At 53.8% G+C, this 10,722-nt stretch overlaps 1 protein-coding gene across 1 annotated transcript in view; it reads right to left on the bottom strand.

The window, feature by feature from the left end:
- RGS5 (regulator of G-protein signaling 5) overlaps positions 1 to 6,503 on the bottom strand; it is a 12,277-nt gene extending 5,774 nt beyond the window's left edge. Inside the window, exons 1-2 of the mRNA XM_008630197.2 lie at positions 6,373 to 6,503; positions 1,156 to 1,266 (exon numbers count right to left, since the gene is read on the bottom strand). Coding sequence (XP_008628419.1) covers positions 1,156 to 1,266; positions 6,373 to 6,416 — 155 coding nt within the window. The 5' untranslated portion in view covers positions 6,417 to 6,503. The remainder of the gene's footprint in view (positions 1 to 1,155; positions 1,267 to 6,372) is intronic.
- Between the last annotated feature and the right edge of the window lie 4,219 nt (positions 6,504 to 10,722).

The raw sequence follows: 10,722 nt of genomic DNA, 5'->3' as shown, positions 1-10,722 counted from the left end.
AGGCCTGCTCAGGGTGGAGGCCAGCCCTCACTTGTTACCAAACCACCAGCACCCAACAGCAGGGACCACGACAGGGGGTTCTTATCCTTCACTTTCTGGACCTCGAATTGCATTTGCACTTCAAGGATCAAAGCTCTCCCTGCCTCCATGTTCCTGTCAGGTGACTTCTCACCCCAGTGAGGAGGAGCATCACTGCAGCAACCTAACACAATCCAGATTTCCTGGAAACCACCAAATTCACTTTCCCATTATCTGAATATCCCAGGGATGATATTAACTGCGAGTGAGATGCTGACAGGTGAGTGATGCCAGGGCTGCGCAGCGATGCAGCGTAGGAGAAAACAACTCCTCCAGACAGCAGGGAGTGCAGATGTTCTCCGGCTTTCTGCGGGGATGGCTGATGGAGACAAATGTGTCTCTGTCACAGAGGCATCTGGGGCATGGCAGCAATGGAGTGAGGACCACACAATCCATCGGGCTCTGCCAGCCCTGCTTGGCACGGGCAGCTCTCGCCAGGCAGCGCTGTGGCTGGCAGGCACTGTGCTGGCAAATGTCCCCCTGCATATCACCCCCGCACCCTGGATTAGCAGGCAAAATAATTAATGTTTCATATGCTTTAAATAATGTTGATAAGCCAATATTATACACCAGCCCAGTGCTGGAGAGCAGTGGTCAAGCCAAAGGCCATAAGGTGAGGAGATGCCATCATCACAGAGCTGCCCAGAGCCAGGCATTGTGCCATGAGGTTGTGCACCCAGCTCAGGGACACGCTGCCACCCCAAAGCCAGATGGCTGTGAAGGCTGGCACCTCTGGGCTAAGGCAGGTGACTCAGAGAAGTCCAAGTGCCATATGCCTCTGGGAAAACCTTTATCGAATAACACGAAATCTCATCAAAAGAAAATTGAGTTTCCATGGGAAATCTAGTTTCCATAGAGCTGTATTGCCTGACATGTCTCATGCTGCCCTGACATAACTTCCTGAGCCTGCACCTAGCAGGCAGGTCATGAGGAGCATGCCACGAGCTGCCTGCCATGTAGAGCCTGCTGTGCTAGGCCACAGCAGGGCTTCAGCTCCTCTGCATCCCAAAAGGGCTTGTATCCACCCCACTGGCTGGGCACAGGTACTATTGCAGCCCAGCCCAGTGCAGTACTCACTTCTGGGCCTTGGGTGGCTTCTCCGGCTTCTCAGGGTAAGGGATGATGAAGTCAATGGTCGAGTCAGGCTTCTGGAGCAGTGTGCCCAGCTTCGTCTTGATCTCCTTGGCCCTGCAGCAGGGGAGGAGCAGAGACAGGTCAGGCAGAGGAACGGGGCAGTGGGACACTCACAGTCCCTGCCCTGCACCCACTGTAATTAACTCCAGATGAACAAATGGACCCTGATGCTGTAAAGGCTGTGCCTGTCTGCGGCGTTTCAAAACAGGCGCTGCGCATTAGCGGCAGCTCTTGATCTTGATCTCCTCGCTCTGTCCCCATCTGTGGCCAGTATAATTGTATCAGCAGAGCTGTCAGGCTGCTCTGGGGCTGAATTAGGGACATGTGTGCAGCACTCAGTCTCTATTGAGATGAGCTTGAAGCAGTGCTGGTGAGGAGGAGAAGGAGCCGCCTTTGGAGAAGAGGCTGTGTGGGTGCTGTGCTGGGTGTTGCCTGCCTCACGGTCCCAACCCACACTGTGCCCACCAGCCCCACACTGCTGACAGCACTCAGAGGCTTATAGGTATAGATACATAGCATGCTTATCAGTAATAGATAAGTCTTATATCTGCAATGGTCAGGGTCCCATAAACAGGCACCTCCTGGGTGCTGCCTTCTCTGGGCAGAGGGGGAAGAAAGGTTTCAGGAGCTGAAGACTGTCAAAGGCTGAGTGCCAGTTCCCATTGCACCGAGGCCACACTCCAGACCTGCATTTGGAGGATGCAGAGAAAAGGCAGGTCCTGAGGCTTGACATCAGGCCCAGATGTCTCCCAAAACATTCCCTTTCATGCAATACAATTTATTAATTAGGTCCTGAGCATCCAAAACTGCTGAGGAGGCTCCCCTCTGCTGCAGCTCAAGGGTGGTAGCAAGAGCAAGCTGAGCTTTTGCAGGGAACACTCAGGTGTGCTGCATGAGGCTGAAGAAATAAAGGGCTGAAAACAGACCCCCCCAAACCCCATCTTTGCAGGACAGGACTTTTCTCTGGAACAGCAACACTTGGTGGCTTCCAGGTCATCTTGCTGGCACAGGAGATGAGGGAGAGGGGACAGACTGCTCCTCACAGGCCGACTGGGCTGAGCTTTCGGCATGGCTGGCAAAGCTGGACTGCAGCTCCCTGTCTTCAGGGCTCCCTGCAATTTTCCTCTCTGCTGTTTATTTTCACAAGCTCTCTGGGGATATCACTCCCTTGCTATGTCTGCTATTTCATTTCAATTCCTTTGATTTTTTTCCCTCCTTGTAAAACTCTCTCTCTGTGTTTTGGTTTCCACCCGCCAGTCCCCATGGCTGACATTTGGAGACCTGGTGCAGGGTGTCTGCTCTGCTCCCTGCCAGCTGCCCCCCACTTCTGCTGCAGAAACCTACCTCTGACCAGATACCCTTGCATGGATGTGGGCAGCAGGACCAGCCAGAGAGAGCAGCCCAGCCTGGGGCTGCACAGACCGCCCACCATGGGTGTAGGGCATGGGGCAGCGCACACCCAGAAACCCAACTGTTCACAGACAACATCAGCAGCCACTGGGACAGTTTCGATTGCTGGTACTTCTGAGAAAACTTGAACCTTGGAAAGCCCAGGACCTCAGGAAAAGGGTGACAAGGTTGCCATGCTCCCACACTGAGGTGTCTGGGACAGGGATCCTGCCCTTCGTCTCGCTGTAAGTAAATACGTGAAATGCAGATAAGCGCTCAGAGCCAGAGCTGGCTCCTGATGTCCTGGGGCTGGCTCTCCGGCATGCCTCAGCTGCCCCTTGGCACCCCGCTGGCCAGCACTGCTATACTGGGACCCCCTGGCATGGCCCTGACCCGTGGGGATGGCACCGCTGCAGAGATGGGGAGCAGGTGAAGTGGGCAGGAACTGCAGCCCTGTTAGCACCAAAGCAGTGGGTGGATGCAGTGGGTGCCACGGGAAAGCTGAGGGGACAGGACGGCCTCTCCCTTGGCTCTGCTTTCCCATTCATCTGGGCTTGTGGCCAGAGGTTCCTGTGGGGAAGGGGACACATGGGCCCAGGGAGCATTTCTCAGGAGGGGCTGAGCAGAAATGCTGGGTGCCACCTTGTCCCACTCCTTGCCACGGCTCAGAGCTCAGGAGGGACGAGTGGGGATGTTGCCATGGTCAAGCCACAGCCAGTGCCAGGTGCTGTGCAGCAGGGACAGTCTCTTCCAAGCAACTGGGCCATGTGTCACATCATAGGGATTCATCTGGCAGGAGCAGGGGGGAAGAGCAAGGGGGCTGTCCACCTCTGAAGCAAGGACAGTGGATACCAGCAGTTCCCGAGCAGGCAGAGGGATAACACAAGCTGTGCTGGGAGCAGGGGCACCAAGAGTCAAACATAGCCCATGATGACCCAAGGAGGTGGGAATACAGGACCAGGGCTCTGCTGCTGTCTGAGCAGCACCTGAGGAGCCCTTGCCCTGGTGTGGATGAGGCCAAGACATGCACAAGGTCTGGATGCAATTGAAGGTGACTTCACACAACAAGTGCTCAGACCCGGTTCAAAATCTTGCTCTCTGACTCCCATCCTCAGACAGTGACTTATGGCCAACAGCTGTCAGCCTCCAAGGGCACTGAGGCCCTGAGCAGCCCCAGCTGAGCCCCACACCCTGCACACAGCTGAGCGGGGCTTCATTTAAGCCCAGCCCCTCCCTCAAGTTGTGCTGGACCTGTCTCGCAGCTCCACTGCCTGCTGCTCCCAACGGGACACTTCGGGTGGCCCCATCCTGTGGTGCTATCAATGGACCATCAGTGGGTGCCCACCCTGCTGGAGCCCTGCAGGTGTGGGGAAAGCAGCAAGAGCTTCCCCCCTGCACCAGAGCAATTCCCTGGCAGTGGGACCTTCATGAAATCTGTGAAGACAGCAGAGATAAGGACGGTTGTTAAAAGGAAGCAAGGAAGGACAGGAGCAGGCTGAAAGCCTGCAGGCTGAGGGAGGGAAGGGCTATTTAAAGACACCATCCTGGCGTCCTCCAGGAGATGGATTACAAGCTTTCAAGCAAGGCTTCAGGGAAGGCTAAACAACAGGGGAAAAAAAAGCAGCTGTAGACAAAAAAGGCATCTTTTAAAAAAATCCCTAGCTATGGTTGAGTGAGAAAAAGCAAGAGGACTGTAAACGGTGGAAGGTTAACTGTGAGAACATGTGGGAGCAAGCCAAGAAAAAGTCTGAGAAATAGCTTCCAAGAAGCATTAATAGAAAATATGGGCTCTGTCAAACATACCAAGAGCAAGAAGGGCTGCTGGGGAGGGCCAGGAGAGACTCCAGCTTTAAAACCAAAACAAAAATAGAAGCTCAAAGGAGTTTAAAGCCATAGCTGAAAGCTAAAGGTGATGCTGTGCCCAAGGGCAGGGAGGTACCAGAGGAAGTGCCCCTTGACAGGGAAAAAGGCTCCAGAGGGGATTTGAGGAGCCATAAAGCTGCAAGTGTGATGCTGTGTGGGCATGTCAGTGGCAGCTGTGTCAGACCCGTGGTGGACACATGGACAAATATGGTCTATTGGAGAGGAGTCAAGGCAGCTCTGGCCGTAGGAAGAGATTCCTTTCAACCTATCATGCCTCTCTGAAGAGGCTGGCAAACACGTGCTGTGGGGAGAGTCAGGGGGTACTAGCCCCTTGGGTGTGCAGGGGACCCTGGATGGGCTCTCCAGACCCCAGGCAGCTGCAGGAGGAAGGTCAGTTCATGGGTGACAGCGTGGGGATGGTGCTGGGGGAACGCAGGCTGGGACCGTGCTGTTCAACGTCACGGGCAGTGGGAGAAGGGGGCCAGCAGCTGAGCAGCAGATGTTGCAGCCCCTGGGTATGGCACTCGGGGACAAGTTGTGAGGAGCTGCAGGAGGGTCTCATGACCCTGGCAGGGAAGCAGCTGGAAAGCCTCGTAGAGCAATACAAGGTGAGCCACATGGGACAAATGCAGTCCTAATTCTGTGTCTCTAAGTGTAAGTGAAGCCTTCCAGAGTGAGGATTTGAGGGCATAGCATATGAAAACATCAGCACAGCAGCAGTGGGAGAAAATCTCTTTTAAGAAAGTTTTTTAGTATTAGAAAGTGTCAAAAGAGTGACAACAAGGGTGACAGAACAGAAATATGTGGACCAACCACAACTGGAAGAGCACTCTTGGCTGCCCGTGGCAAGGTGAGCACGGATTCATGAGGATGGCTGAAAGACAAGTTTCCAGCAAAGAAACTGTCACAGGCCTGTGCTCCTGTTCGTGCCTGTGATGAGAATTTGCCTTTTGGGCAAGCAGCATCAGCCCCCAATGGCACAATTTCGGCTGGAACTTCTCTGGAACTCCCCTCAGGGCAGTGAATTTCCCACTGTCACTCTCATCCAAAAACCAGTGCTAAGGCATTTGCAGGCATGAGGGAATCCTCATTGAGGGATTCCCTTGAGTCTTCTAAGTTTCCTCCTTAGGTGAAGCATCCAGTGCCCTACTGCTGCAGTGAGAACCCAGATGCCCTGCACCTCTGCTTCTCACTGGACCCCCTCCAAAGCCTGTGGGAGCAGAGGAGAGGGCAAGTTCCAATCAGCATGGAAATGGCCAGGGGCTGGAACCTGCCTGGGCTCCCAGGGGTTGAGAAGAGCCTCTGCCACCATCAGGTGCAGGTTTTGGGATGAGCACCAGGGTGGATAGGGCTGAAGATGAGGATGGGTCCCACAAGGGGGGCAGAGCTGGTGCTCTGCACAGAGGTGAGCCTCATGAGAGGGGCCAGGTCTGGCTATTCCATATGTGAGCAACATGCAGGCAATTAAAAGAGGATTTTGAGGCACTTTGGAGACAGGGCTGTTTTCACCTCAGAAAGGTGAAACCTGTCCTGCTTTTTTCTTCCTCTCCTCCCCCATGCTTTGCAGAAATTAAAAACTGAGGAAAAAGCACTCCTGCTCAGAACAGTGGAGGGGTGGGTTTGGAGCAGCCCAAACTCACCCAGCAGATAGATTGCCAGGGCAGAGTGGGGAGTTTGGGGCTGAATCAGCACTCATCCCACCAAGCATCCCAGCCACTCGAAGCACCCACCGAGCCACCCCCAGCAAGCCTCCCTTCCCTCCCCATTCAGAGCTGGATAATCCCAGTCCCCGTAAGAGATGCCCATCACGGGATGTGCTGCAGGAAGAGCCCCTGTGCCCCCAGGCGCCCCGGCAGAGCCCTGCGGGGAGGCAGCCGCTGGCAGCCCGCACATCCCGGCCACTCTCACCTCTCCAGGCACGTGTGGGGCAGCGCTGCTAATCCTTTGCACATCTTGGCAGGCTGTAGTTTCCTCGGCCGTGAGAAGAGTGTGAGTGATGGCTAAAGCAGGCAGCAGAGGCTCCGTCTGCAGCCCAGCTCCCTCCCTCGTTCCTATATAGCGCCGGGAGCTGGACCCCCGCCAGCCCCGTATCCAATGCCGGCCGGCCTGCTGCAGCTGGCCCCGGCCCCGGCGGCTTCTGGATTTTGTTTTCTTCTCTCTAAGCTTACACAGGGGGAAAAAAAAGTGGATTTTCTGGGGTGAGGTCAGGTAATCAAATTGAAAGGGCAAAGCTGATGTTTGGGGGGGCTTCAGGAAGCCTACAGCATTTCTTTTAATGGTGTACCAGGCTCCAGCTCAGTATTTAGAAGAGCCAGGTAGAAATGCTTCATTCGAGCGAGATTTTTCCAGTGAAAAATAGTACTTTTAGAAAAATAAAAGTGCTTATGAGAAGTCTTGCTACTGATTCCAAGGCTGTGGCTGATGTCAAAACATCCACTGCCTCAACAGTGGTTATCGGCTGGTGGGTAACTGTGACTTTTGTTTCAGACCTTGGCTCCTGGGTGACTATGAAAAAGTGTGTGCCTTTTTTAACACTGGGAGCTGGGAATAGGGACTTTGCTCCCAACCTGGCTGTCCACACCCAGGTGCACTAACAACCATCATTTCCCTGACCAACTCCCCCTGCCCCCAACACAGGGTTACATTTAAGCTCAGCCCTTGGCCCCTTTTCCCTTCTTGGGCTGTGTCAGAGCTGTGCCTGCCTGGCTCTGGCTCTGGCTCCTGGCTGGATTTTGGACCTGTTGTGGAATTATGCAGCAAGAGAGTACCTGCATTCAGGCACCTCAGGGCAGTCAGTGAAAGCTGGAAGTCTGCTGGAAACTGTGCCTCTCTGGAGAGCTTGGGCTGGCTTTGTACTGCTTTGTAGTGGAAACTGAATGAAAAAAAGTACAGCCTGCAATTTCAGAGGATGAGACATTCAGATGATAATGACTTGGACTGATTAGAGGCCCCAAGATGCACCCAGGCACAGGTACTAGGCCTGGGGTCTGGTGGGCTGCCCTTCCCACTGCTGGCATTGAGGTGCCCACCAGCCTCCCTTGTGTCTCACAGAGTAGAGAAGGGAACAGCAGCAGCCAGGGAGGATGGAGGTCCTTTGCTCTTCCAGGCTGCTCTCACTCTGCCTTGTTCCCAGAGGATTCAGAACGAGCTTCTCTTACAAGCTTGGAGGTGCCTCAATCCCAATCCCACCACAGAGCTCAGTGGCCCCATCTGCCAGCAGCTGGGGTGCAGCCCCTGGCCTCTGAAGGAACACAGCCTTGCAAACTCTGCGCCTTTGCTGGGCTGTGCCAGTGCCCTTGGGGCCAGAGCGTTCATCAGGGCCATGAATTTGATAGCAGGGATGTCACCAGGATGTCACCAAGATGTCACTGAGTGCCAGGTCAGTGCCAGCCAGCTCAGAGGATGCTTTGAAAAGCTCCTTTGAAGCGTGGTGCTGTTTGCAGGAGGCTTTGCCAGCTTTTCAGGCACCCCCTTCTCAGAGGGAAGCCAGTGGCAGCATGGGCTGGGCGAGAGGGCCTGGCCGTTCTCACGGCTCGGGGCTGGGAAGGACAGCAGAGCTATGGGACCTCCTGGGAAACCCCCACTGCTGAGCCATTGGGAATGCAGCTATCCTTTTATCATTAAGCTTCGGTAATAAAGTCAGCGTCAGAATCCCAGGGGGACTTGGGTCTGTGGGACCAGGTGGTTTGTGTGAATGCTGTCCAGCAGACTCTGAGCACCCTTCCATGCTCTCCTCCCAGCTGCAGCCAGGGCTGCGTGCCCTTGGAAGGCAGAGAGCCCCGCCAGGCATGCCAAGGACACGGCTCCATCTCTGCAGACCTCCTGCTTCTCAGAGGGACCTGGAGCTTTGCCCAGTGAGACCCTCTGGAGGGACGGGGTCTGTTCCCTACAGGCTTTTATCTCCTTTACCTCCTTCAGCCCTAGGTGGGCAAATCCCCTCTGCTGTAGTTCAGGGACTGATGCTCTAAAATCTCTTCTAAAGCTCTGGGGTGGGGGTTTAAGGAGTGCAAAGAGCAAATTGGGGAACTGAGCTCCAAAATGTGTGAGGAAACTCCGTGCGGGAGGGTGATAAGGAAGTTGTACTGTGTGCTGCGATTGAAACTGTGCATTTTAACACAGATTCGTCTGAAACACTGAAAAAGAAACTGCCACCACTGAGCAGAAACAAGGGTTACACAGAAGTAGTTTTCATTTTCCACAGACCTTTGTCCAGCAAGAAATGTTTGTTTTGTGTGTTTCAAGGCTTTAGGCTTTGGAGTGCTAAGAAAATATTTCCAATAAGAAACTACACAGACCTTCCTTTTCTTCCCACGACAGCTTAATTTCTTTAAGAGCCCTTCTGGGAGAGCTTTTTGGAGATCTGAGTGCACTCTGAGGAGCAGATTGTCTTGTGTACACAATGGCTGGTTTCCTCCAAGAGTGCTCCAGGCTTGTGCTTTGCAACTGCCCCCTCAAAAGCCGCGTGGAATCTCCCATTACACCCGATTTATCCTGGGCCCTGTTATTTCCAGACTTTATTACCCTTTCTAGCAACGTGCCTCTTACAGAAGGCAGCCTAACCGCTTTGCAGTTTCCTGGTTCCCACTGGAACTTTTTAAGAACTAGCATCGTATTTAACAGTGCTGACCTTTTGGTAAAGGGATCGCTGCAATTCTCACCCAGGAGAGTATTTGGCAGTTCATCTGAGTGCTCCTTCTGGCAGACTTTTAACCACGTGTTCTAAAAACGGGGTTAAAAATATCTTTTTTTGCCCTGCATGCTTTGGGACAGTCATTCAAATATGTGTCCCTGAAGGAATGATGGTAGTGTGAGCTCCCTAGCAGCAAAGGGCAATGCAAGTAACTCACCGAGACTTTCTGCAATGGCTCTTTCCTTCCTATAGAGCCTGGTCACATCCTGTCCTTGAGCCTCCCTGGACAACTTTCTGCTTCTCACAAAGCCATAATTCATGTTTATGCCTTTAGGATGCTTTCCTCATGTCTTCTGTGGCTTGTCTCTCACCTGTAACTTTCCAGAGCTTGAATTCTTTTTTTTTTTATTCTCATCTCAATTTTCACTTCTTTTAAGGTCTTACCATTTCAGCACTCATTTCCACTCCCTTGTATAACCACACGCCCTTTTTAAAAAAATCTCTGAGCGTTGAGCACACCATGCCTGTGTAACCCAGTGCTGCAGGTGTGACCAGCCTTTGTGCGCCTCACACTTATGTGATGCTGACTAGCCTACCTCTCAGTTCCCTTTGGGCATTAAATACTACTCTAAAGGTATTGTTTTGCTCTCACTGGGACAGTCTTACCAGCAGCTGTGGCTCTGTGGCCCCTCTGAACTGAGCCCCACACGTGGCTGAGGAGTTGTCTAGGTGCAGGCTTCACACCATCTTGCTGCCTCCACCAACCTTCTGAGGTCCAACCAGATGACTGAAATGCTTGTGTAGAAGGAGATGAGATCCAGGCTCCCTCCATTTGCCACATCCAAGTCAGTGACACAGGAGCCATGGGTGAGGTCAGAGAAAATCCTGGAAAGCAGTGTTACCCGGAGCACTGGGACTCTGGCCAGTAGGGAATTTGGGAGTCACGTATGTTCTGTATCCCATCTGTGAAGCCACCAAGTTCCTCGACCCCAAGCACAAGGCCTGAGAACAGCCGGGGCCGCGCCTGGGACACTGCACTGCTCCTCGTGCCTGCTCCATGCCCACAGAAGGAACCTGCTCCCCTTCTGGCACCTGGGCAGGAGCAAGCCCCCTCCAAGGTGTGCACAGGGCTGGCCTCATCTTTTTCACATGCAGAGCACTCCCGGGAACACGGGGCTGGGCTCAGGCTCATTTGTGCCCGGAAGGAAAGCCCAGAGGGACAGGCGTTTGCAAGTCAATGCAAGTATTTTCATGGTGTTTATGTGACTACAGGTACCAAGTGGCAGCCCACGTGTGAACAGCAGCGTCCCCAGAGCAGTCCCTCAGCACCCTGGGCAGATGAGGACAGGAGTGTTTGCAGAGACCTGCTGCAGGCAGAGGCACCACTCCCAGCGCCTCAGCAGCTGCGGCTAGGCATCCAGCAGCTCTGCTTATCCAAGCAGCACTGGTGCCACCGTGTGCTCTGTGAGGTACAGCCTCCACACAGGCAGCTGTGCCTTGTCTCTGCTTTCCTGTGTCTGTCACCTGCCTGCAAGCATTCCCTGAAGTGACACAATCTGAGCAGACGAGGCTGGGTTGTTGATGCGCAGGTGACAGACATTATTTCAACACAAAGCCGGCACAACCAG

The sequence above is a fragment of the Corvus brachyrhynchos genome, unplaced genomic scaffold (assembly GCF_000691975.1).
Source record: "Corvus brachyrhynchos isolate BGI_N302 unplaced genomic scaffold, ASM69197v1 scaffold101, whole genome shotgun sequence".
Taxonomy (NCBI): Eukaryota; Metazoa; Chordata; class Aves; order Passeriformes; family Corvidae; genus Corvus; species Corvus brachyrhynchos.
This window is presented reverse-complemented; position numbering and strand designations above follow the sequence as displayed.